Raw genomic sequence first — 27,454 nt, forward strand, 5'->3', positions numbered from 1 at the left:
AAAAAAGAAAAAAAAGTTACGGCTCTTCAAATATGGAGACACAAAAACACATAATTTTGTAGAAAAAAAAGTTTTCACTGTGTAAAAGTAGTAAAACATACAAAATCTATATAAATTTGCTATCATTGCAATCGCAACAACCCACTGAATAAAGTTACTGTGTTATTTATACCACACGGTAAACGGCGTCAATTTAGGACGCAAAAAAGTGTGGTGAAATTGCAGGTTTTTTTTTTCTATTCTCCCCCCCCCCCCCCCAAAAGTTAATCAATGAATTCTATGTACCCCAAAATGGTGCTATTAAAAGTACAACTTGTCCCGCAAAAAACAAGACCTTACACAGCTATGTCGACGCAAAAATTAAATTTATAGCTCTTTGAATGAGTCGATGGAAAAATATAAGGTCATTAAGGGGTTAAAGGGGTTGGCCAGGAAAAGATTATTTTCTAAAGTGTCCCCCAGTGTACTAACCTTTTAACCAGTTTCTGTTTGATCTCAATCGTCTCTGCTGCTCTTTCTGTTTGTTTACATCCCTTGTAGGGATGTCACGATACCAGAATTTGGACTTCGATACCGATACTTCGTTTAGTATTGCGATTTCGATACCAATTTCGATACTTTTGGCAACAGTAATAACAAAAAAAAATTCTTCCGTTTTCTGATGTGAGGCGCGACGTGTGATGAATTTTGAACGCGCCTCACATTAATAGTAATTAATCCCATCATGTTTCTCAGTCATATTGGGTTAATGTGCGAGGTACATGATGGGGTTAATTACTATTAATGTGAGGAACATGGAGGGTAAATTCATCGCACCTCGCGCCTCACATTAATAAGTGAATGAAAGCCGTGTTTATTTCATTTTTTTACAGCGTACACATCATAAATGATGCAAAAACATTGTTGTGCGCGCCATTACTGAATGTGTGTATTTTATGTATTGAGACTTATTTTAATGTTTATTGTAAAAAAGGCGAATGTGTATTTTTAAAATTTTAACAATACTTTTGTTTTTACTTTATTTTTAAACTTTAATGTACTGACATATATCAGATATATGCCAGTACATTAACCTGTGGACGGATAGCACACAGGCAGTTGTTAGGACATACTTGGGTATGTCCTAACAACATGAAATATGGTAAGACAGCCCTGGGGTCCGTCAATAGACCCTGGGCTGTCTGCCCATATATGGTATGGCCCTCGATCGCGTCACAGGAATTCCCTGTGACGCATCCAGGGGCATCCCCCCCCTGCTCATTTTTCCCTGAATGCTGCAGTCAGTTGTGATCGCAGCATTCAGGGGAATAACGGCGGAGATGAGAGGTTTCTCTGATCTCCGCCGTTATAGAGCGGGGCTGCGGCTGTGTAATACAGCCATTGCCCCGCTCCTGACAGGAAGTACGCGCGCGGTCAGCATGAGGAGGTGCGGCCGGCGCTGCACTAATGAGCGGCAGTTCAGGCACTGGAGACAGAACATGGGGGTGTTTTGTAGTGTGCCCGCCATGTTCTGTCTCCAGTGCCGCCGCTCATTAGTGCAGCGCTGGCCGCATCGCATCATCCTGACCCCGCGAACTTATCATGACTCAGGAGCGGGGCTGTGGCTGAATTACACAGCCGCAGCCGCGCTTCCATACATTCATTTATTACTATACTGAGCTGTGCGGCTGCACAGCCAAGTATAGAAATACAGGAAATAGCGGTATCGAACCGCTTAGGCGGGATTCACACGACCGGGTCGTTCCCGAGCCCGAGTGTCGGCCGGTAAAATCGGCCATTTTGCCCGGCCGGTTTGCATAAAGTTATGCATCCGTGCCGGGTCGGGCAGATCCGGACAGTGACATCAGCGGCAGCTCCTGAAGGGGAATCCCCATGTGTTCGGGGATTCCGCTTCAGGAGTTTCCCCTGATGTCACTGCCCAGATATGGACAGAGACATCAAGCGCTCTGTCCAGGAGCGGAATCCCCGAAAACACGGGGATTCCGCTCCTTCAAGGAGCTAAAGTGCGACTAGCACATAGCAGAGCGGGGAGATACCTCCCTGCTCTGCTATAGTGGCGTCGCTGCAGCCGCAGCTGCTGCTACTAGCGGCGCCATCGAAGGTGTCGCCGAGCCAGGGTGCTTTTAACAAGCAGGGGAAGGGAGCCAGCGCAGCGCTCCCTCCACCTGCTGTACACCCCGGCCCTGCAACACAGTGTGCAGCGATGCCATTCGTCAGAATGGCATCAACTCCTCCTCCTCACATGCACTCTGCGCTGTGAGGAGGAGGAGATAGAGCGCAAGCGCCGGGAAACCCGGCCATCACTCGGAACACATTCCGGTGATGGCCGTGTAATACCCGGCCCCATAGACTTCTATGGGAGCCGGGCGGCCGGGTGCCCGGGCAAAGATAGAGCATGTCCTATTTTTTGACGGCCGGATTTCCCGGCCGTCAAATAATCGGTCGTGTGAATAGCCCCATTAGGGGTCTATCATTCCTAATGCAGCCGGGTGCCGGCCGATTTATGAACGGCCGGCACCCGGCCGGGAAACCCTGCCGTGTGAATGAGGCCTTAGGGATGCACAGTATCGAAGTTTCGATGCACCGTGCATCCCTAATCCCTTGTGTTCCTGGCTTTTTCCTGTCTTGTAACTCACCATACCCATGATCCCCTGCTGCATCTGAGGATTCAGCCCTTTCCCCCACAGCATCTCGGCTATTTGCATACTGCCACGCCCCCCTATGTTCACAGGTCATTCCCTGCTTTAATTACAGGCACCCAGCTCCCTGCACAGTCTCATACACCCAGTAATAATCACACAGGGGTGATGGGGGTAATACAAAGGGATGATAGAACTCCATCATTCCTGTATGTAACCCCAATCATCCCTGTGTATTACCCCCCCCCTCCCCCCCATCCTATACAGAGAGGATGGCTGGTATATACAGGAATGATGACCCCATCATCCCTGTATATTACCCCCATCATCTATGTATTTATATAACCCCCATCCACATATTTATGTAACCAAGCGTGGAAGATGAGAAAAGAGGAGGGGGTATGTACAAGGAGAGATGGGGCAGCCAGGCAGTGTCAGGGGTTTGCCCAGAGACCCAGAGCATATATGGACAGTGATGTCAGTGGATTCCAGAGTCGCGGAGCAGAGCCTATACTAGCGCTCTGCCTGGGCTTCCTGACGTCACTGCCCTCCTATCTCGTCGTCCACATTCCTCCTCTTTCGGCGTTCTCTAACTGCCTGGCCGCCGCGTCTCTTCTCGTACGTACGCACACACACGGCCAGGCAGTGAGGGAACTCCGAGAGAGCAGAAGAGGGGGCGTGAATGACATGATAAGAGGAGGGTGCGTGTACTATGAGGGATGACGCTCCGTGTCTTTGCTCGGCCAGCACTTACGTCTCAACTAGAAGGTTGCATGAAGCTGCAATACTAGTGTGTATGAGCCCTTAAAGGGGTTGTCCAGGAATAAATGTTGTTTATATTTTAACCTAAGGTGACATGTACAATTAACTCTCATATAATGTCTTTATTTTTGGAACGGCTACTTACTTCTAATTAGCGGTCACGTGACCACGTTCAGAGTAAACTTTTCCTTTCATGAGACGTTCCGTGTCTTTGCTCAGCTTACGGCTTTCAGAGGCACGGCGCGTCATCAACTATGTTTACAGGCAGTGCGACCAGTGGCGGAGCTCTGAAGAGCTCATGAAACATCCGCCCGGCCCACTGCCTGTAAATCTAGTTGATGACGTGCCGTGCCTCTGAAAGCCGTAAGCTGAGCAAAGACACGGAACGTCACAGGAAATGAAAAGTTTACTTTGAATGTGGTCACGTGACCGCTAATTAGAAGTAAGTAGCCGTTCCAAAAATAAAGACATATAAGTGTTAATTGTACACGGCGTAAATATAGGAAAAAGCTATTCTCGGCATCGTTTTTTTTTTTTTTTTATCCCGTTCACGTTTCATGATAAATAATTAATCAGGTTATTATGGTCGTTTAGATACCTAATATGTGCAGGTGTTTTGTTTTTTATTTAGTGTAGGGGAAATAAAATATATTTAATGCGAAATAATGACTTTGTTTTGGACTTTTTTTTTTTTTTTTAATAATTTTTTAATCCCATTGAGTGATAACTATTTCTAACTTTATTTTTTACTTGTAATGTATTAACATACTCTTTTGAATGTTAATATATTATACTGTGTTGCTATGATACAGGCTGCTGTTAGTGTGCCCTAACAGCAGACAAACTGAGCAGACATCCCTTCTCTTTGATCACGTCACCAGGTTTCCAGTGACGCGATCAAAGAGGGGAATTCCCTTTTGATCTTGCCACGGACTGCAGAGATCAAAGGGTTAAACAGCTGGGGTCCGAATGTTTTCCAACCCCAACTGTATTCAGCAGGCTTCTATAGGATCAGGAGCTGTTAGTTACAGTTTCTGCTTAGAGGATGAGCGCTCATCAGCTTCTTCTACAGTGACGCCAAAAGACGTCACTGTAGATGTGAATGTTTTTAGTAGTGAAAAAATATTTTAAAGTAAAAAAAAAAATCACTTCCATTTTTCTTTTTTTTCCTCTAAAGTAATGTAAAAAAAATAAACAAAATTGGTATTGCTGCATATGTAAAAGTCTGAACTATTACAATATAGTGTTATCTAATGCGTACTGTGAATGCCGTAAAAAAGAAAACATTTAAACCGCCAAAATCATTTTATTTTTTTTTATCAACTTGGCTGTAGAATAAAAATTAATAGTGACCAAAAAGTTGTATGTACCAAAAAAAATAAATGGTACCGATTAAAACCTACTGCTTGTCCGCAAAAAATAAGCCCGCAATCCACTGAAAAACAGAAGTTATGGCGCTCACAATGTGGTGAAACAATTTTTTTTTTAAAGTAGTAAAATATATTAAAAAAACTATAAATTTGGTATCACCGTAATCGCATTGAGTTAAGTTTTCGTTTTTGCCACCTGGTGAAAACCGTAAAAACGAAACCCAAAAAACAATGGAGGAATCGTTTTTTTGGTTTTTTTTCTGTTTTCCAGTACATTATATTGTACTTTAAATGCTACCAATAGAAACTACAAATCCTTCCGCAATCGATAAGCCCTCACACCACTCTATTGATGGAAAAATAAAGGAGTTATGACTCTTGGAAGGCGGGGATTGAAAAATGAAAATTAATCCAAAAATGGCTCGGACCTTAAGGGGTTAAAAAGACTAGGCTGATTATTGTAAGCCTTAAAATTCATAAAGAACTATGTAAAAATCACAAAAGATCACATCCAGTAGTGATGGTGTGCTAGAATAGATGAAATAAAGTGTGTATTGTGTGCGCGCAGGTACTTCATTCTTATTAAAAAGTTACATCAAACACACTGTGATCCCATAAACAATGTGTGTTGTGTTCTGCCTGAGGGGGAGCAGTGGGTGTCACAGGTTTAACGATCACCAGCAAAATAAGATGTCCTGCACCGCCCCTGCCCTGGACTAGGCATAATACAGCGTATTCGTTTTTCTAGTGTTCCTTTATTAAAGATCCTTTAAAACTTTGATCTTTGAGAGTTTATCTCCGGGACTACAGTTGTACGATGGACATTGGTTCTGAATGGTTTCCGTTTCAAGGGAATTGGTAAGTGACTTGATGCCGCCCTTGCTGATTTCAGCGCTCTGTCGCTTATGTTTGATAGTAAAGTGATTTTAGAGCGATGAGGTGCGCACATCTTGCTGGGAGGAAGAAGTTTGGTGTATTCATGAGCTACTCCCACTGCCCAGCTGCTGATTGATGGCTTTCTCCCTATGCACACGTAAACACTGCAGATTTTCCGCAACAGATTTCATAGCTGAAAATCTGCCTGGTAGTGCAGTAGCAGCAGAGTGGATGAGATATGAACAAATCTCATCCACGCACAGCAATAAAAATCAGCCGAAAAGTTGGTCATAAATTGACCTGTGGTGCCATTTTTTAATCTGCGCCATGTCAATTTATGCAGCGGAATCGTTGATTTCAATGGGGAGGTAAAACCCATAACAAATGTTACGATTTTTGCGGTGGAAAAGCTTTGATTCCACTGCAAAATTGCAAATCAGAAATGCAATGCGTTCTATGTGACTGCTGCAGCTAATCAGACTGCAGAGGTCACATGGGCTGCACGGAGAACAGGGGCAAGCGTTGCTATGACAATAGCCGGGGATACACATTAGTCTTTTTTGTTTTTCCCCTTCAATCACTGTTTTCTGCAGCAGAGTTTCCGCCCGATAAACCACCACAATTATTTTTTATTTTTTGGGGGGTGTTATTCCCTTCTGGTAACAGGACGGGAAACGCTGTGTACTTTTACGCAGAGTATCTGACCTGTGTGGACATAGCCTATGGCGGGTTGTCACGTGGCATAAATGCTGTGGAAATTCATACTTACCCAGAACGCCCTCTTTCTTCCGGCAGTCCGACCTCCTAGGATAACGTTGCATCCAATGTGACCACTGCAGCCAATGAAAGGTTGCAGTGGTGGTCACATGGAATACATCATCCCAGGTGGTCGGCCTGGATGATGTCGGAGGGCCGCCCCCCCGGGCTGACTTAACATCCTTTGTGCTGCAGCGGTCACTTGGGCTGCAGGGTCATCCAGGGAGGCCCAAACGGACTGCGCAAGAGGGACGCGTCGCCATAACCAATTGCATGAGCGTTTCTTTACTGCTGCTCTCCACAGCAGAAATTCCGCCTGAAAAAACCCACCACAACGCGGTTTTCGGATGTAATGTACTGCAGGTTCCAGGTCAGATACGTTGCGGGTTTTTTACGCAGCGTATACGTTCCTTGGGAACCCGGCCTTAAAGGGAGAAAGCTATCGATCAGCAGCAGCTGGAAAGGGGGAGTAGTAGCTCTTGAATATGCCGGACTCCTTCCTCCTAGCACGATGTGTGCACTGCATCGTTCTAAATGTAAGTTCTCTAAAATCACTTTACTATTAAACATAAGTGACCGCTGAAGTCAGCAAGGCCAAGAAAAGTCAGACGTGTTCCCTTTAAACTTGTAACTATCTGGAACTGTGAACTCTCAATGTGCTCAGTTACCTGGTTGCTTGTATTAAAAATGTTTTTTTATCTCTAATCGCCTTCAGAATTTCAAGATCGTGGCAGCTACGATCCACTTACTGTATACCAAAAGTTTTCTAACACACTGAGCCCACATTTACAAATCACTTTACACATATAAATGTCGTTCTTGGAAGATTTTCTAAATGTTTTTCTAATGTTTTCCGAATTAACCAAAATGACCATAAAGCACTAGTATAATATAATTTGCTTTATTTACTGCAGTCATCCGCCTCTGAATGTACTGGAACAGACGACCATAAAACAGTGTGTAGTTGGACCGAACCATGCTGCCTTTCTCCTGGAGGTAACGCTTGTAACACCATCTCTACAATGCAGCAGTTGTTTCTCGCCGGTGATATAAAGATCTTTTGTTTTTCATTAGGATGGCAGGATCTGCAGAATTGGCTTTCTAGTCCAACCAGACAGATTAGAATTGAGTAAACCGGAAAATAATGATGGGTAAAATACAATTTATTTTTTTTGTTACAATTTTTAATGCATTTATTGAGTATTAGACTTTTTCCCAAATTTTTTCTTTTTTTATATATATATATATATATATATATATATATCCATACAGTTGCATAAGTATCTATTGACTCGCTTTGTAACCCCCCCAAAAAAAAAATATCTATATGTTTTTTTTTTTGTTTTGTTTTTTAAATGTCTTGATATTTTGTATTAATGTGTAGGCTCACAAATATAATTATTTGAGTACAAAAGGCCCTGTTTATGTCACGTTTTTGTTTAGTGTGTACGTTGGGGAAAGGTCAAATGTGTCCATAGGGCTCCATTGTCAGACAAAAAAAATGGTATGGAAAGCGTAGTAGATGTTGCCATTATATCCTAAAGGTGATGGATGCCACTGTTAGGTATTCGTCACTACCCCCTTTTAAGTGTCAGGAGTTTTTTCGGCGTATACGGTAAAGAGACAATAACGGTGATGGATGCCACTGTTAGGTATTCGTCACTACCCCCTTTTAAGTGTCAGGAGTTTTTTCGGCGTATACGGTAAAGAGACAATAACGGTGATGGATGCCACTGTTAGGTATTCGTCACTACCCCCTTTTAAGTGTCAGGAGTTTTTTCGGCGTATACGGTAAAGAGACAATAACGTGATGTGAACATAGCCTGAAGGTAATTCAAATAAAAAAACACCCGTAAGTATTGGAGCTGCTGAAAGTGTGTGGCTGCTGATGTTGGTCATCAAATAGCAATTTCTAGAATGTGCCAAGTGGGGAGTTTCCTCCCGCAAAGATCCCACGGGTGTTGTTTAGGCTTGTATCTTGCCTGATCAAATCCTTGAGCATTTTTGTACCTGGGGCTCCAGGCTTTCACTTTACAGCACAGATGGTGGTGGTTTTATTTGTGACTGATATGCCATCTTTTCTTTTCAGTTCAAAGTTGAACAGCGGCTCAGGGGCAGGAAGGACATCCAGGCCAGGCAGGACTAGTGACTCTCCCTGGTTTTTATCTGGTTCGGAGACTCTGGGCAGACTGGCAGGCAACACCCTTGGGTAAGTTTTAATCGGGTTAAGGCTGAATATATCTTACATTTTATTTTTGGTTTGTTCCTGGAAGCTAAAGATGTATTTTGGATGTATGTAGGATAAAGCCGAAACCACTGTGGATGTGAACAGCATTTACCAAAGTGTGCCACAAATATGGCTGTTCTCAACTTCAAATGTAGTTCAGTGGATTTATAAATATATTGTTAAATGAGCGACCGTCTTCTGTTTCGTTTTATTCAATCTTACAGCCTTGGGGTCATTATGGTTATGTCATTACTTGTATACTGGAGCCTTGCAGACTGTTCCATAAGATTAACGTTGCTGTGTCTTGTTTTTTGTTAGCAGTCGTTGGAGTTCTGGTGTAGGTGGTAGTGGAGGTGGATCTTCTGGCCGGTCTTCTGCTGGTGCTAGAGATTCTCGTAGACAGACGCGGGTCATTCGCACTGGAAGGGACAGAGGCTCTGGACTTCTGGGAAGTCAGCCGCAACCTGTGATTCCAGCTTCAGTGATACCCGAAGAACTTATATCACAGGTAATTTTATGTTTGTCAAAATCTCCTTCTCGTGGTTGATTTTAACTTCAGCTTAGCAGCAACTTCTGTCATGTATTTCATTTGCTTTAGAGCCGATAAGAAAACAAGTTTGTTTGTTCTCACACATGCATTAAAATTTAAAAAAAAATAAAATCTAAAAATATAGGTCCTAGTCACCTTCTTCCTTTTCCTGCCAGTTGAGATGTGTTTTATGCACTTAAAGAGGATCGGTCGCCAATTTTTAATTCCCTATCTCCTAACTAATCGAATATGTGCTTTTCTGTTGATAATTAGTGTGATTTTGTTTGAACCCCTTTCCCGACATTTGCCATATGGATACGTCATGGAAAGCTAGTGCTTCCCGCATTTTGCCGTATCCATAAGACAAATAGTGGACACCGGCTCAGAAGCGGAGTCGGTGCCATAATCGCCGGATGTCAGCGGTGTATTACAGCTGACATTCGGCTGTAATGGCAGGGACTGAAATTAGCTACGGTCCAGGCCATTAACCCCTTAAATTCAGTGGTCAAAAGCAATCGCTGCGTTTAAATTGTTTGCAGCTCATTGGCACCCCAGCAATGAAATTGCAGGGGTTCCGGTGGCTGCAATGGCAACCGGAGGCCTAATACTGGCCTCCCGGTCTGCCTAGCACGGAAGCCTTCCGTAGCCGACGGTAAGATGGCGCTAGCTCAGGAGCTGAGCCGGCGTCATCAGCGGTGGATGTCAGCTGTATGTTGGCTACGAGTCCTGCCATTAACCCCTTAGATGCAGCGATCGCTTTCGGTTAGAGGTTGCTAGCAGATCGGCAGCCCTGCCATGCAGTCAGGGCTGCACACTACTTCCATAGCAACAGGAGGCCTAAGAATGGCCTCCTGCTCTGCCATAACAGAAACCAATTAGGCCCCACTGGGAGGCGAAGCCTAGTCGGCTTGCGGTCAGTGAATGACTGACAGATCAAATACATTGCACTACATAGGTGCAATGTATTAGAAAAAAAAAAAAATCGGACAGTTGGACCTTCAAGTCCCCTAGTGGGACTTGAAAAAAAGTGTAAAAAAAAAAAAAGTTCTAATACATAATAAAAGTTTCAAGTAATAAAATAAAACACAATCGCCTCTTTCCCTTAGGTCCATTATTATTGAAAAAATAAAATAAACCCTACATATTTGGTATTGCCACGACCGTAACGACCTAAACTATAAAAATATTGTTGTTTATTCCACGCGGTGAACGGCGTAAAAAACTATATCAGAATTAATTTCTTGGTCACTTTGCCCTACAAATATTGGAATAAAAACTGATCAAAAAGTCGCACGTATCCAAAAAGGGTACCTATATAAACTATAGCTCGTCTCGCAAAAAACAAGCCCTCATACAGCTCCGTGAAAAATTAAACAGTTCTGGTTCTCACAACTTGGCGACAGAAAAATTAAATTACCAAATTAGGCCTCAATTTTACATGAGTCTTTCACTCCTGAGCCCTGTCAAATGTCCTGGCAAAAAATTAGGGCCACGTGTAGGGTGTTTCTAAAACCGGGAAACACAGCATAATAATTAGAGAGCTGTCTTGTTATGGTGGCGCAAGCGCTTTCACTTTTAAGCCCTGCCGTGTGTCCAAAAAGCTATTTATGACCACACGTGGGGTATTTTACTTGGGAGAAATTGCTTTACAAATGTTGCGGTGCTTTTTCTCCTTTAGTCATTGTGGAAATAAGAAAAAAAAATAGCAATAGCTAAACCTACATTTTCTCTGAAAAAATGTTGATTTTAATTTTTACGGACTAATTCCAATAATTTCTACAATAAGCCTGTGGGGTCAAAATACTCTCTATACCTCTAAATAATTTCCTTGAGGTGTGTAGTTTTCCAAAGGCTGTCACTTTTGGGGGATTTGCACTGTTTTGGCACCGCAAGAGCCCTTCAAACCTGACATGGTGCCTAAAATATATTCTAATAAAAAGGAGGTCCCAAAATCCACTAGGTGCTCCTTTGCTTCTGAGGTCTGTGCTTCAATAAAATGAACACACTGGGGCCACATGTGAAATATTTCCTAAAACTGCAGAATCAGGGCAATAAAAATGGAGTTGCATTTCTCTGGTAAAACTTTGTGTTACAAAAAAAAAAAAAAAAAAGATTACAAATTTATTTCTGCAAAAAAAAAACAAAAAAACATTTTGTAAATTTCACCTCTAATTTGCTTTAACTTATAAGAAACTTTCTAAATGCTGTTTTTGAATACTTTGAGGGGTGAAGTTTTTAAAATGGGGTGACTTATTGGGGGTTTCTAATATATAAGGCCCTCAAAGCCACTTCACAATTGAACTGACCTTTGTAAAAATAGCCTTTTGAAATTTTCTTGAAAATATGAGAAATCGCTGCTAAAGTTCTAAGCCTGGAAACGCCCTAGAAAAGTAAAAGGATGTTCAAAAAAACAATGCTAAACTAAAGTAGACATATGGGGGATGTTAATTAGCAACAATTTTGTGTGGTATAACTGCCTGTCTTACAAGCAGATACATATAAATTGAGAAAAATGCTAGTTTTCTAAAAATTTTGGTGTTTTTCACAATTAAATACTGAATGTATCGAGCAAATTAACATAGTTCAATGTGTCACGAGGAAACATTCTCCGAATCGCTTGGATAGGTAAAAGCATTCCGAAGTTATTACCACATAAAGTGACACATGTCAGATTTGAAAAATGAGGCTCTGTCAGGACGGTCAAAAGTGGCCAAAGATGGAAGGGGTTAAAAAAAGACTTGGTATGTTCACACGGAGTGTTTTCAGCCATTTTCGGGCCATAAACGTCCCAATAATCGGCTGAATAATCGGAAGCAGTACGACTCCAAACATCTGCCCGTTGTTTTCAATGGGAAAAACAGCGTTCTGTTCCGACGAGGCGGTTTTTACGTGACCGTTTTTCATAAACGGCACGTAAAAAAAGGCAGCGAAAAAAGTGAATGTCACACTTTTTTGGAGCCGTTTTTCATACTCTATAGAAAAACGGCCGTAACATACGCCGCGAAATTGCGAGTTGCTTAAACGGCTTAAAATCAGGAGCCGTTTTCCCTTGAAAACAGCTCTGTATTTTCAGATTTTTTTTTGGTTAAGCGTGTGAACATACCCTTACTATTTGCGAAGTTCTGAGCGTTTTTCTAAATATGCTAATGTGGCTCTAATAGCCAAATAGGAGGTGACTTTCTCTTCACTCTGGGTGATGTAATGTTTCCTGTATGATGCTGTCCAATCAGCACACAGCTTCTCCCCCTTCCCTGCCCAGCAGCACAGTGTCATCTTATAGTATACAGCGTCCATCCCCGACTGTGTATTCAACTGGCGAGATCTCCAGTTGTCACAGCTAGAACGGTCCTGGTGTTGTATGAAAGATTAGAATCTCCTCGTTAATATGCCACCACTGTTCTACGTGGTCTACAGCCCCAGATATGGCTGTTTGTAGTGATCCCCCTTTCCCTCCAGCCTCCGTCTCTCACACTGTGTGAAGCAGCTTCATACTGATAGGACAGCGTCAGGCTGGGAGGAGGCTCCACCCCAGGAAAATCGCTGCTGTTACCTCCCACTTGTACAATTTTCACCAGCATTATCAATGTGACAGCGCCTATTAGATTAGATATGAGATGGGGCATAACTAAACTAGTGACAATCTCTTTTAAGGAGATTATTTGAAGAAAAACCATCATCACCTGATGTCCATTGTGGCACAATCCGTTTAAAAGCTGGAATCGCATGTGGCAGATTTTTTGGCCGGTTTCACACACAGCAGTTTGTGTTTTCTGTAGTGGTGGTTTTTTTTTTTTTGTTGCTTAGACTCTGCGGCTAGATGTGTGGTGAAATAAAGTCTACAGTGAAAGCTTACGTACATACAGTAGTTTGGTGCTTTTGTAGCAATTATGGGGTTGGTGGAAATTTTATGGAAATGCAACATGATTTAGATATGACTGTCTCCTCCAAAGGTTTCTGTATAGAACCTTGAAAATGGCAGGAGAAACGCATGTATGAGATAAAAGCTCAAAGGCATGGTGCTTAGTTCTTCTTCTTTTATCCTTTTTCTGCATTAAAAAAACCCCCCCAAAAAAACCTCCTCCTTTGTATTCACTTCTCAAGAAAACTACCGCAAAGAAATGCATGTGTGATTCCAGCCAAAGAGCGCTTCACAGCTGTCAAATACAATGAGCACTGCTCTTAGCCACAACATTTTTACTATACAGGTATTACTATGTGTGTGTATGTAAAGTGATCATACTATTTACACAAATTATTTGTTCATACCCTTTTAAAAGGAATGTCACTAGAAAAATATATTTTTTTTCTTTTTAGTTAAACGGTTAGTCAATAAATGATTACACATTGTTCTAATTTTATTAATTTTTTTCACAAGTCAGGAAATATTATAATTTAGATTCTAATTTATAACATTTGTGCTGGTCACTAGAGGGAGCAATTCCCAAAATTACAGCATTGCAATGTGGTAAAGCAACCTCATTGCTTTATACTGCAAATTTGGTGTAGACACACACGCTCTAGTGGGCTCGCACAATGCCCCCTCCTTTATCCTGGCTCGAGCCAGGAGAAAGGAGGGGGTTGAATGTTCAGCCAATGCACAGTGAATGCACAGTGTAGGAGGATTAGATACAGTATAACACACACAAACATAACTTACCTGCTCCTGCCGCCTCCGCTCCTAGTGCTTGCTTCTGAACATATGGACGGAAGCCGCGACCGGAAGTAGTCATCTTACTGTCCGGCCGCGGCTTCCGGTCCATATGAAAATGGCGCCGGATGTCGCTCGGCCGAAGACCTTCCTTTTGGACTGTGTGGGAGGGGCGCATGTGCCGTTCCCACACAGACGGCGTACGCTATAGTGAATGGAACGGCTCCCGTTCGCATTCACTATGGGGATGTATGTGCCGTATTCCATCTCTGTATGTGTCGTTAATCGACACATACAGAGATGAAAAAAAATGGCAGCCCCCATAGAGAAGTAAAAGAAAGAAAAAAGTAAAACACAAAAAACACCATTTATTTTACTAACCAACTAAAACCAAAAACATAAAAAAAAAATATTTTCGCGACACCTGTCCTTTAAAAATAACACTATGCAGTACATGGGCCGTGAAGGTAATAAATCCGGCCCTGCGCTTGGTGTAATAAAGTGTATTTCATTTGCTCAGAATGTTATCAATGTCTCCAGCACCGCTATTTTGCCTAATTTTGTTGTGTAAATCGTATCCATCCACTCCGGTTTGCGTCCTATAGGCACAGGTTGTCCTTCAAGGAAAGTCTCGGAGCGTCATTATAAGAGAACTACAAAGGACAAATCTTGACGTGAATTTGGCAGTGAACAATCTCTTGAGCAGGGATGATGAAGATGGAGATGATGGAGACGACACAGCCAGTGAATCCTACTTACCAGGAGGTTAGTGTTTACTTCCTTGCCCTGTCAATTACTCACGTCAAGGGGTGGCCTTATTTCCTAAGAACAGAGTCTTAATAGGCAATGAATTGCCACTGGAAACGTGGTCACATTGTATATACAAGTTTGGGATATGTGACCTCGTTTCTAGGTGTTAGTGACTGTAGTGAAATGTCTCATGGCGTTCTGTTTTCATATTTTGCTTAATGACGGCTTGTGATCCTTGTGTTTATAGAGGATCTTATGTCACTGCTGGATGCTGACATTCATTCTGCTCACCCAAGTGTCATAATTGATGCTGATGCTATGTTTTCAGAAGATATTAGCTACTTTGGTTATCCATCCTTTCGGCGCTCTTCACTTTCCAGGATAGGCTCATCTAGAGGTAATTCTGTGCCTTTGTCTTCTTAGAAATTAGCAGTGTTATGTCCTAGTTTTTAGCTTTCCCTTGTAATTTTGGTTTTTATTTTAAATATATGTAGGCCAATGCCAGACCCTCAAAGCAATCAGTAAGTGTTCTTGGTGGCCCAGTTAAACCAAAAGAGGAAACTTCTCCATTTAAAATTACAGGTTCCCAACGATGTTTGTTTGGCAGTGCCATACTGGACCTCATGGCAAACCGTTAATTGCCAAATTGATCATGACCCAATTAAGACTTCACATTTTGACTGCTCTAATAGTGTATGGGTTCCTTGTGATCAATTATAAGGTTATTTCCTGGCATTTGCATCCGGTTTCTTGCCTCCTTGCCCCCTTATTTTTTTTTTTTAATTGTTTCTTATTTTTTTTTTGGCCATTACTGGTCCATTAAGGGGGTGTACTGACATGCACCCAGCACCAATAACCTGTGCTACACTTTAATATGTACTTCGACCCTCTTAGTCATTAGTCCTGCTTTAAACATCCCATTTAGGGCTAAACCATGCTTCTTGTCCAAGCTATTTTATCATTTTTGTTTTGTTTTTTTTCTTCAAAATAGGACAGTTTAATTTTGTTCCTCCTGAGCATAGAAGCATGTTGAGCTCACAAACCACCTCTTGGTGTGAAAATAGCACTAGTCCTATGACCCTAAATACCAAGAAATGGTAGTAATGGAGATCATTTCTTTGAGGCATACATAAGCTTAAGTTGCTGCTAGATAAGAAGGGTCTTAAATAGAGATTGGCTTACTTTTATCCCACTGGTGTGACCCAATTGCATACCAGTTCTCCTTCTTCCCTTAGAAAGAGACTCTGAGCTGTTGCGCGAACGTGAGTCAGTTTTACGCTTGCGTGAGAGGAGGTGGCTTGATGGGTCCTCATTCGATAATGAAAGAGGCTCCACAAGTAAAGAAGGGGAGCCCAGTTTGGACAAGAAGAACACTCCTATATTGAGTCCAGTATCACTAGGAGAAGATCTGCAGTGGTGGCCAGAAAAGGTATATTGTAGTTTTCGTACACAGACTGTTAAAATGATACAATCCTGGCTGTTACTGGGCGAGGTTTAAAGGGGTTGTCCAGGATTAGAAGAACATGACTGCTTCCTTCTGGAAACACTGCCACACCTGTCCACAGTTTGAAAGTGGTTTTGCAGCACAGCCCCATTCAGATGGTACAGTTCTGTAATACCAGACATGACCCGTGGACAGGTGTAGTGCTGTTTTTGGAAGGCAGTAGCAATGTTTTCTAATATTATACAGCCCCTTTAAGAGCTTATTGCTTCCTGATTATTGGGTTCAAGGTATAAACAGTATGCAGTAAGCTCCCCCTAGTAATCGCTGCAGGCACCATCAATTACTTTTAAAGGCAATCTGTTAGCAGATTTGAAGCATCAAAACTTCTTACAGCGTGATATAGGGGTAAAAGGAGGATATTGCAATCATACTTTTTGTCTTGGTCATGCAAGATGCATGACTGAGAAATCAAAGTTTCGTTTTCCTGGCAAATGCCTCTGAGGCGGGCACTTTATGCATTCTGCCATCCCCTCTGCTCTGAGTGACCGCTCCAGCAGCCTAGTTGGCTGCAATAGCCAGCACTTGGAGCAAAGGGTAAGTTGGCAGCATTCACTGAGAGCCAAGAAGCGCTTGCACATCAAGTGCCCGCCTCGGTGGACTCCCTTTTACTTAACTTAATCCTCTTTAATATATCACCCCCTTGCATCCTCTGCGCCAACTGCTATACAAATATATTAAGAAGTTAATCAGAACAGAATATTCAATCTATTTGGATTAAAGTAACATGGTATTCAAGTGGGGAAATTTACTTTCATGTGCAGTACATATGTATTTCATACTCCTGGTTATATTTGAAATGCTTGTGGTTTTAAGACCATCTTCATAATGGCTTTTATACATGTTTTTTTTTTTTTTTTTATTATAAAGGATGGAACTAAATTTATTGCCATTGGAGCCCTGTATTCAGAAATGGTTGCAGTGAGCAGTAAAGGAGAGCTGTATCAGTGGAAATGGCTGGAATCTGAACCGTATAGGAATCCACAGGTTGTCAGTTTTGTAATGCTTTCCAATAATAAGTTACGCGTTTGTGACGTGGGATAAATAAATGGCTTAATTGACTACGATTAAGAATCTTTTTTTTTTTTTTTTTTTTTTTTTATCCCTTTTAGAATCCATTGCTTCATCATCCAAGAACTGCTTTCTTGGGCCTGGCAAATGAGAAAATTGTTCTTCTTTCTGCAAATAGTATACGAGCAACGGTTGCTACAGAAAACAATAAGGTTTGTAAATTTTTGTTTTTAGTATAATTTTACCTTTAAAGGGAATGTGTTGCCAGCAAAACATGTATTTTTTTTTTCTTTTAGTTAAACAATTAGTGTGTAGGTGATTAAACATTGTTCTAATTTTTTTTTATTTTTTTCACGATTTCAATGGATTCAATTTATAATACTTCCCAACACTGGTCACTAGATGGAGCAATTCCCAAAATTGCATGTGGTAAAGCAACCACATTGCTTTATGCTGCAAAATTGGGAAAAAATCCCTCGCTCTAGTGAGCTCTGAGAATCCCCCCCTCCTTTATCCTGGCTAGTGCCGGGATAAACGAAGGGATTGAACGGTCTAACCGCCATTTTTTGAGCTAACACACAGTGTAGTAGGTTTACGTACAGTAGTAAACACACACTGAAACGCGAACATACATAGAAATCTCTTACCTGCTCCTGCCGCCGCCGCTCCGTCCGCTGCCGCTGCTCCATGTGCACAAGTCCGGAAGCCGCGACCGGAAGTAGTAATCTTACTGTCCGGCCGCAACTTCCGGTCCACAGGAAAATGGCGCCGGACGGCGCGCATTTCAAATTGAACTGTGTGGGAGCGGCGCATGCGCCGTTCCCACACAGCGGCGTACATGTTAGTGGATGGAACGGGCCCCGTTCGCAGTCCCTATGGGACTGGAGCTGCCGTATTCCATGTCTGTATGTGTCGTTAATCGACACATACAGAAATGGGAAAAAAAATGGCAGCCCCCATAGGGAAGAAAAAGTGTAAAAATAGAAAAAAGTAACACACAAACACACAAATAAATACAAACGTTTTTAATAGAAAATATTTTTATATATATATAACGGATTTGCTGCAGAAGATTTCTGCAGCAATTCTGTTAAAACTATTGTACTTTCTGCCCTGGCAAAACCGTAGCATTTCCTGCATTTTTGACTGCAGAGAATGGAGCGTCTTATGCTGCGTTTTTTCCTTTATTAATACATTGCTGGTAGATGGTGACCTCTCCTATGAAACACGCAGCTATTCAGTCCACTTACCGCTGCAGGAATTGACTTGCTGCGATCCGAAGAATACGCCCGCAGGTCAATTTCTGCTATGAATGTTTACACAGCGTGTGGATGAGATTTGTTAAATCGCACCCATTTTGCTGCTACTGTATTCTGCTGCATGCTTTTCGTCAGCAATTCCGGTCAGAAAATTTTCAGCAATTCCGCTAAGTGTGGATGAGCCCTCAGTCTGCAGAGAAGTTTGTATAACTATTATAACTGACCTACTAGGATCAATTCCACAATTGAGCATTGTGACTAAAAGTCTAAGCCTAACAGCCTGGGATACACAACACCTCCTAAAAATAAAAGTTTAAGATGTTCAGAGCTCATACGTGCCACTAATGTCTGTATACATGCACACATTTTCACAAAATCATCAAAACTGAAGTGACCAAATATCTGATTTCAGTTGCTGGTAAACAGTAGGCAGCGAATGGACGATCTGATTAGGCGCATGAGTTGATTAAATGTGCCACTTCTCATAGTCTCCATCCTTTAGTTAAACCAAATAAAAATAAGACCCCCCCACCCCCCTTCTAAACCTGACAAGTCCCCTCTGAGTGAGTGGTAACTTGAACTAAAGTTCCTTTATCACAACACTGATCAATCTTTTACTTACCACCTACCCTACAGACACAATTGGGAAGTAAAACTTCATCTTGCGCCCCGAATATTGCACCGAAATCCTGATATTTGGAAACTTTACCGTATGAGGGCTTGTTTCGGTACGAGTTGTAGATGTTCACGGCACCATTTGTTGTACCATGCAATGTAGTGGGTAACTGAGAAAATATTTGTGGGGTGGAATAGGAAAAAAAACAGTGATACCTCCGTCTTTTGGGGGCTCTGTTTTTATGGCGTTCACCGTGCGGTAAATACGGCATGTTAACTTTATTCTGTGGGTCAATGTGATTTATAGCGATACCAAATTTTTTTTATTTTATTTATTATATATACTATATATATATATATATATATATATACACACACACACATTTTACTACTTTTTACAAGGAAAAAACGAATTGTTAAAACTAAAATTTGAGTGTTGTCGCCATATTCTGAGAGCTATAACTTTTTTGAATTTTTCCATTTGAGCGGTATGAGGGCTGTTACTTCGTTACTGTTTCTGTGGTACTTACAGATAGATGACCGGTTACAGCGAGATAACGCTTGCTCTGCTGTAACTACCACAAACTAGCGAAGTGCAGGGATTGTGAATAGACATCTTGTGGAATGTCTATTCACTGTCTAATCACTTCAGTATTGTTAATGTGTCAGTATAAGACAGCACATACTGATCTAACAGGATCCCTATGCGCTGCCTAAATGGAGAGGAGTGCATGACGCTGATTGGTCAGCGTCATACACTCCCCTGTACAACGCCCACTTGGTCTAAAGTAAAAACACGCCCACTTGGGCATTAAGCAACTCATTAGCATAAATCTAAAATCGCTAATAAAGTGGTGAAAACAGATCTTTTTTTTTAAATAAAAAGCACTGCTGTCATCTACATTATAGCGCCGATCTCCTTATGTAGGACATAGGGCACTTATAATGTGGTGACAGAGCCTCTTTAATGCTGCCCTCAGATAAAGCAGCATAAACCTGGTTATAGTCTCTCTTTAAAGGCTATGTACACCTTGAAATGCAGGATCCACTTGTAATACATTATGAACTTAGATGTGATCAGTAACAACTTGATCCTGCAGGACCCGCTGACCTGACACATTTAGGTCTTCAGTTGCTCTGTATACAGGATACAAAGCAGCTGTCTCGAAAGTAAAAATTATTTTTAATAAAGTATATGGAAAGTTGTACAAAACACACTGATATATTTTTATTTAAAATAAAAAATAAAAAGGATTTCAAATATATACATAGCCTTTAATGTTGACACCAAGATCGAAGATTTTACAGTGAAAGGGTGAGAAAGTGATTAACTGGTTCCCGACCGCTGGCTGTATATTTACGGCCAGCGGTCAGGGTCCTTAAAACCCGAGCCATAGACTTTTTACGGCTTGGGTTTTAACTTGCTGCCCGTGCGATCGGGCTGCTGAATGTCGGGTCTCCGGCTGTCAGTGACTGCCGGGGACCCTGAGGAGAGGATAGAGGCAGCTTTCGCTGCTTCTGTCTTCTCCGATGTCTATTTACACAGCGCTCAATGAACGCTGTGTATAGGAATAGAGACAGCGGCCCCGCGCCGCTGTCTCTATTCCTCCCGGTGTTCATGTGACTGGTCACATGATCGCCGGGTGCCGTTACTGACAGACTGCTGCTGGGTCTTACTAGACCCAGCACAGCCCTATTAGTGACAATCGTCACTATGAGAGGGCTGATTTCCCCTGTAACTGGGGCTGCTGTGAAGCTCCCGTTACAGTGGAAAAGATGGTGTAAAAAAAATATATAAAGTTCCCCAAAGGTCTTTTTTGACCTTTGGGGGACAGACCATAGTAATAAAAAAATAATAAAGCAAAGTGCAAAAAAAAATAAAATAATAAATACACATAAAATACCCACCCCAAAAAAAAAACGTTCCCCCCCGCCAATCATTGTTGTAACGCTAGCGCTGACCCAATTACCCTAATATAGACATGTAATATATTAAAATTTACGGTAGACAACGACGATCACAAATAAAAGGTCTATTTTAGGGTAAAACTATGTTATTACCAAAAAAAAAATAGCTGAAACGTAAAATAGCTTATTTTTTTTACTATTATTTTCAAACTTTATGAATAAAAATTCTAAAATGGCAAAAAAGGTGTGTATAAAAACGATACAAAAAGAAACCTGCATTGTCTACGGAAAAAAAGTCGCAAAAATCACGTCGTTAGCCCAACAAATAAAAAAGTTATAGCCATTTAACTAATGTGTGCTAAAAATGGCTAAACGGTGTCTGGTCCTGAAGGCGCAAAATAGCCCGGTCCTGAACTGGTTAAACAATCTGAACATCACCATGACCTGGAGTTCATGATGACATTCAAAAGCTTGTAGAGCAGCGGTCCCAAACCTTTTATACCTTGTGAGCCACATTCAGTTTTGGTAACACTGCTGGTCAACATTTCAGTTTTGAAATTGAACACCCTGGTGTTCCTCAGCTCCATTAGCACTTTTTTGGGATAGGAAATGTAATATTGTTAATACAGATGTCCTATTGTAGCAAGAGCATATGGTTATAACTCAGGTGAGCCATACAGCAGGGTTTTGCGAGCCCCATGTAGCTCCCAAGCCACTGGTGGGAGACCACTGCTGTCTGTTATTATGGCTCCTCATGGCGCTGTAATAGACATAGAGCATGCTCTATTAAAACTGTCCCTCATTCTCCCATTTGGGGTGCTGTTTAGCACCTGTTGCAGCACTTATGATTATTAACTTAATGATGCTCTTTATTAAAAAGGTTTGTCTTGTGACAGGTTCTCTTTAACCATTTAGACTGCAGTAGGACTTATAGGTATGCCCAGTGGATAGCACAGACACTGGCGTGGTGCCGGCTGTAATATACAGCGGACATCTTGCAACAGCCGCGACATCGGGACGCAGATGGGTGTTGCCATGGCAACCAGGGGCAAAAAAGGCCTCCAGGCCTGCCATGGCTATATGCCTATTAGGCCATGCCAAAGTCGCAACCTAATTGCCTGTCAGTTTTACACTGAGTATATCGAAGCTTCATGAGATCGCGTTTCGAAGTCCCCTAGTGGAACTAAAACAATAGTTAAGCAAGGTAATAGTTTATTAGGAAAAAGTGCATTCTAAACCAGTGTACATTATAAGGTGACCATATTAGATAGAAAAAAAACGGTCCATGTGCAATATGTCACAGGGCCAGTTGCAGAATTCACCTATAAGGTGTAGAAATACAAATGACACACAAGACTGATACATTAATGTAATTAAACCAGTAGCAGAATACAAATTCCTGTATACAACACTAGTGACTATACAAAGAGAGTGCAATAAGCAGAGTTACTGACAAATAAGCAGCAATTTCAAAGTAGATGTACTGAAATGTACCTACCCTAAAAGACTGAATTAAAAAAATGACAAAGAGCAATCTAAAGTGCAAATATACATAAAACTTTGGGATATGTGTATATATAAACAATGTGACATCAGAGTAGCATATGCGTCTCCAGAAAATAGAGGGAGATGCGATGGGTGAAAAAATAAATAGGTGTGTGTGTATATAGAAAGAGCAATGTATAAAGGTATATGTGACCCGAAAGACTGTAGCATAGGGATCCTCCCCGTGCGTATCGCTGACTCCAAGTGCAGCTTCGTCAGGGGTAGAGCTCTATTGTCTTGTATTGTAATCGTACCAACCAATAAAGGCAATGTGGTGTTTATGCAGTATGGTGAAAAACACTGGCGTAATTGCGGTTTCAGAGAGTAATTAAGAATTTGCCATAAGACAGGTGTACTTTAAATATAAATGCCCTAAAGAGTTAGAGGTTCTGTCTCCACATTATAACTTACCTATCTCCTACATAAGATCGGCGCTATAATGTAGGTGACAGTAATGCTTTTTATTTTAAAAAAAAAACAATCTATTTTCACCACTTTATTAGGGGTATTAGATTTATGCTAATGAGTTTCTCAATGGACAAGAAGTTAATCAGAGCAGAGTAATCTCGTTGTAACCTGTCATTTACAGTGTAATGACGCGGGATTACGCTTACTCTGCTGTAATTACCACAGAAACCGTAACGAAGTGCAGAGATTGTGAATAGACATCCCGTGGAATGTCTATTCACTGTCTAAACACTTCAGTATCGTTAATGTGTTAGATCCTTATGTGCTGTCTTATACGAACAGGATCCCTATGCGCTGTCTAAATGAATGGAGAGAAGTGCATGACGCTGATTGGTCACTGATTGGTCAGCGTCATGCACTCCTCTGTACAACGCCCACTTGGTCAATAGTAAAACACGCCCAGTTGTCCATTGAGAAACTCATTAGCATAAATCTAAAATCGCTCCTAATGTGGTGAAAAATAGATTGTTTTTTTTTTTTTTTTAAATAAAAAGCACTGCTGTCACCTCCATTATAGCGCCGATCTCCTTATGTAGGAGATAGGGCACTTATAATGTGGTGACAGTCTCTTTTAAGCTGGTCATTGACATTTTTTGTTGACCATCGCTGTCCCCTGGCAAGCCCTTTTTGGGTGGGAGATGGGAGCAGGGATTGGTCAGGATGTATTTAGACTAATCTGATCCTATTGTTTCCTAGAAATAGGTGGCACCATGTTGTCTATAGCTACTTCTCCTATTCTCACCTCAGAAATAACATGTCCATTATGCCAACCCATGCTTTATGGTGGCGTCAGGAGATGGCTGTCTCCTGAATGATCGTTGGTCAGACAGATCACACTCTGTGGTCCGCTTGAAACCTGCAGTTGCTGTGGCTGGATTTCCCCACCACCCAATTTAGCGGAAAGCTGAAGCAACTTATAGCACCCCTGAATGTAGAGCGGTGTAGATTCAACTCTTCAGTGGCATTCTATAGATGCCCCTATTAAATGGATCTCTCAATATGTGCATTTTTAGTTCAGCTGTCAAAGTTAGCTAGACTTGTTAACCCAGTAGTAACTAGTTTTTCTCTGGCATGTAAACTTTTCCTTCAATATATAACCTAGTTCTTTTGTTAGGTTGCCACATGGGTAGATGAGACGTTAAGTTCAGTCGCTTCAAAATTAGAACACACGGCCCAAGTGTTTCCAGAGCTGCAAGCAGAGAAGATTGTGTCACTACACTGCTGTGCGCTGTACACTTGTGCACAACTGGAAAACAATCTGTACTGGTGGTGAGTAGATCTGTTCAGAGCAACAGCCTGCATTGTTTGCTTATTGGATCGCTAGCCCTTTGTATGTGAATCTAAAGGAACCCTGACGATCTTCTGAGATTTATTTGGATTATTAGGAATGTGGATATAGTCCATGAAAGAATCCATTAGTCAGCCAGAGAAACATGGCAACTAGTAATGCTATTTATAAGTGGTTCTGCAGTATTGACTCCTCTTCCCGGAGCACAGGGATAATCCGTGTGGGTTAAAGGCGTTGTCTGTGCATAGCCATTCATGGCATATAGAGCAGATCTGCCACTAATGTCGGGTCAGCAGGGTTCTGAATGTGACGCCGATCAATCACTAAAATAAAGTGGCAGCGCCTCCTGTCAGCTTTGTCTTGCTTTTTCTGGATGGCCGCATGGGCAGGCAATAACTATAATGGTGAAACCATGCGGCATCGGAAGAAAGCTGACGGGCGACTACGTGGCATGATGCATTTCTAGCACCATTGCCACTTTGCTCTAGTGGTTAGATGTCACAGAATCTGAAACCCCGCTGATCGCTCATTAATGGCAAATACTAGCGATCTGCCACTAATGCCTATTAGACAATCATTCTAATGCCTGTCCTGAGGCAACCCCTCGAAGTAGAAACTTTAACATCCTCATTCAGCCATTGATGTTTGTGATGCAGCTTTAAATAACATTATTAACATTGATACTTAAAGGGGTTGTGCAGCGCCTCTATCGCCCGATCTGACATCAAGCGTTCACAGATTCTGCTGCACACAGAGGCAACCATCTGACGGCCAGCAGGTATTGTGCACAAGTCTTATAATTAATAGGACATGCGCATGATACCTGCCGGCGCGTCTGTTGGGTTGCTCGACAACAGTCCTATGTTAAACGCGGTGTCTCATGCCTGATGTCAGATCGGGTGGAAGAGAGAGGCTTTGAAGTGATTTTAGCCACAAACCTGTATCACTTATAGACAGGTTAAATTGCAATTGATCACTAGTACGGAGGTTCCCGGTCCTCCATTCCTCCGCAGCAGCATGACTGTGGCACACATGCAGCCGCCTCGTACAATCCATATAATCCCTGATGAGTCTTTAGTCCGTCTTGTTGACTAGCAGCATTGATTAGAATAGTAATACAAGCAAAGGTTGGTATACGGCTGCTGCTTATGGCTGTATGAGGCTATTTTGACTTCAATGTGAATATACAGTATATTGGTGAGAATTTGCATTGGTTAGTTACATTGAGTAACACTGCCTGAGTGCATCTTAACACGACCTGTGCAGTATGGGGTTAAAACTGTCCACACGGTGTAAATTAGTAATTAATTATGTGCATAACAAATTGCAATTTTGTTTCCTTTGTATTTTTCTAGGGGCGTTGTTCCTTTTAGCCAGAGGAAAAAAATGCTTGAAAAAGCCAGAGCAAAAAACAAAAAACCCAAATCCAGTGCTGGAATTTCTTCAATGCCAAACATTACAGTTGGTACCCAGGTGAGAAACTAGATAGTTTATCTACAATTATTGATTACACAATTGTCTAATATAGAATAGGATTTATAAGATGACATAGATATATGCATAAAAGAGGAGGAAATTGCAAATCACTTGCTTTACTTGTATTATACTGGTCCGGGGTTGAGTTTGCCACGGCTGCATTCATGAACTCCATTAAAGCAGACTGCTCAACTATACCCTCTAGCTTGTTCAGGGACTGTACAGTAATCTGATAGAGAAAAAAAGCTTAATAGTAGTAATAATGGGGGGGGATTATCAACCTGAGCATGGTCTTAACACAGATGATGGTGGTATGTGCTGCTGTAGTCCGGGATAGAGACAGAATGTATGTCTTTCACAGTCTCGTTTTTGTCCAGTTTCGGCAGCAATGCTAATATTATTCTTCCTCACAGGTTTGCTTAAGAAATAACCCTCTTTATCATGCGGGGGCAGTGGCCTTCTCCATTAGTGCTGGAATCCCAAAAGTTGGGGTACTGATGGAGTCTGTTTGGAATATGAATGACAGCTGCAGATTCCAACTGCGTTCACCGGAGAGCCTAAAAAACTTGGAGAAAACTAGCAAAACCACAGAGGCCAAGTAAGTGCAGGCGCCGACCACTGCATTGTTATGAATTCAATGGTTTTTTAATTCACTTATTAGCAGATATCTGATTTCCCCAAAGCTGTCCAGAATAAGTATTGTGTGACTGAGGTCCGGTTATGTGTTATGGGCATTCCTTCAGGCCTCCCAACTTTATTTATTTTTTTCTTGCAAGACTTGCACATTCTGCAGCAGTATTCTTGCCGCCAGAAATGCTGGAATCCCGATGGAAACATGGCGAAACGCCTAAACCAAAAGGGTCTGTCAGGATTCATCGGTTTATTTAAAGGGAATGTGTCGCTAGGATTTCTTTTTTTTTTTTTTTTTCAGTTGACAAACACATTGATGTTTTTTTTTTTTGTTTTTTTTTTTGTTTTCAGAAGTCCGAAAATATAAATTAGATTCTAAATTATATTTCGATGTGCTGGCCACTAGAGGGAGCAGTTCCCAAAATTGCAGCATGGTCACAGTGGTAAAGCAACCTCATTGACTTCTGCTGCAAATTTGGCGTGGACACACTCTCCTCTAGTGTCCTCACTCAATCCCCCCCCCCTCCCTTCTTCTGGCTAGTGCTGGGCGGGGGAGGGGATTGAATGTCTACAAACCGCCTACACTGTGCAACGCCATTTTCGGAGCTACTGCACAGCGGTAGTGATCATACACCGCCAGAAAGTACCTCTTGCCGCCTACTCTCCTCTTCCTTGCGCCTCCGCTTCGTTGAAGCTATTGCCGGAAGTTGTCAACTTACTGTCCGGCAGCGGTTTCCGTTCCACATGAAAATTGCGCTGGATTTCTCTCTAGGAACGAGCTTCGTTGTGTTACTGGTGTGAACTGCGCATGACTGAGCATGCGCAATTCACACACAGACGGCACACTTTTCGGAGAATGGAACGGCTCCCATTCGCAATCTCTATGGCATTGTATGTGCCGTATAGCATCGACACATACACAGATGGGGAAAAAAAAAATCAGCCCCCCCATACAGAACTAAAGGTATGAATAAATAAATAATTTTAAAGTGAAAACCTCAAATATTTTTTAGTTTACATTCTATAAAAAGCAATAGTTACTAAATTAAAAAAAAAAACAGAACTCCTTTCCTTTAAAAACGGATCCATCAAAGCATTCATGCCCTTCTGGCCACTGTCACACGGCAGTATTTTGCCTCATTATTTGTAAGCCAAAACCAGGAGTAAGTCCAAAATATGAAAGGGGGGCACATTTT

The 27,454-nt window shown here is 41.8% G+C and overlaps 1 protein-coding gene across 1 annotated transcript in view; it reads left to right on the top strand.

The window, feature by feature from the left end:
• Window positions 1–27,454, top strand: part of UBR5 (ubiquitin protein ligase E3 component n-recognin 5) — a 96,411-nt gene that overhangs the window by 25,300 nt on the left and 43,657 nt on the right. Inside the window, exons 3-14 of the mRNA XM_075825900.1 lie at window positions 7,318–7,399; window positions 7,478–7,554; window positions 8,493–8,612; window positions 8,949–9,138; window positions 14,413–14,572; window positions 14,805–14,954; window positions 15,775–15,986; window positions 16,929–17,045; window positions 17,171–17,281; window positions 23,979–24,133; window positions 25,508–25,625; window positions 26,042–26,226. Coding sequence (XP_075682015.1) covers window positions 7,318–7,399; window positions 7,478–7,554; window positions 8,493–8,612; window positions 8,949–9,138; window positions 14,413–14,572; window positions 14,805–14,954; window positions 15,775–15,986; window positions 16,929–17,045; window positions 17,171–17,281; window positions 23,979–24,133; window positions 25,508–25,625; window positions 26,042–26,226 — 1,677 coding nt within the window. The remainder of the gene's footprint in view (window positions 1–7,317; window positions 7,400–7,477; window positions 7,555–8,492; window positions 8,613–8,948; window positions 9,139–14,412; window positions 14,573–14,804; window positions 14,955–15,774; window positions 15,987–16,928; window positions 17,046–17,170; window positions 17,282–23,978; window positions 24,134–25,507; window positions 25,626–26,041; window positions 26,227–27,454) is intronic.

The sequence above is a fragment of the Rhinoderma darwinii genome, chromosome 5, assembly GCF_050947455.1.
Source record: "Rhinoderma darwinii isolate aRhiDar2 chromosome 5, aRhiDar2.hap1, whole genome shotgun sequence".
Taxonomy (NCBI): Eukaryota; Metazoa; Chordata; class Amphibia; order Anura; family Rhinodermatidae; genus Rhinoderma; species Rhinoderma darwinii.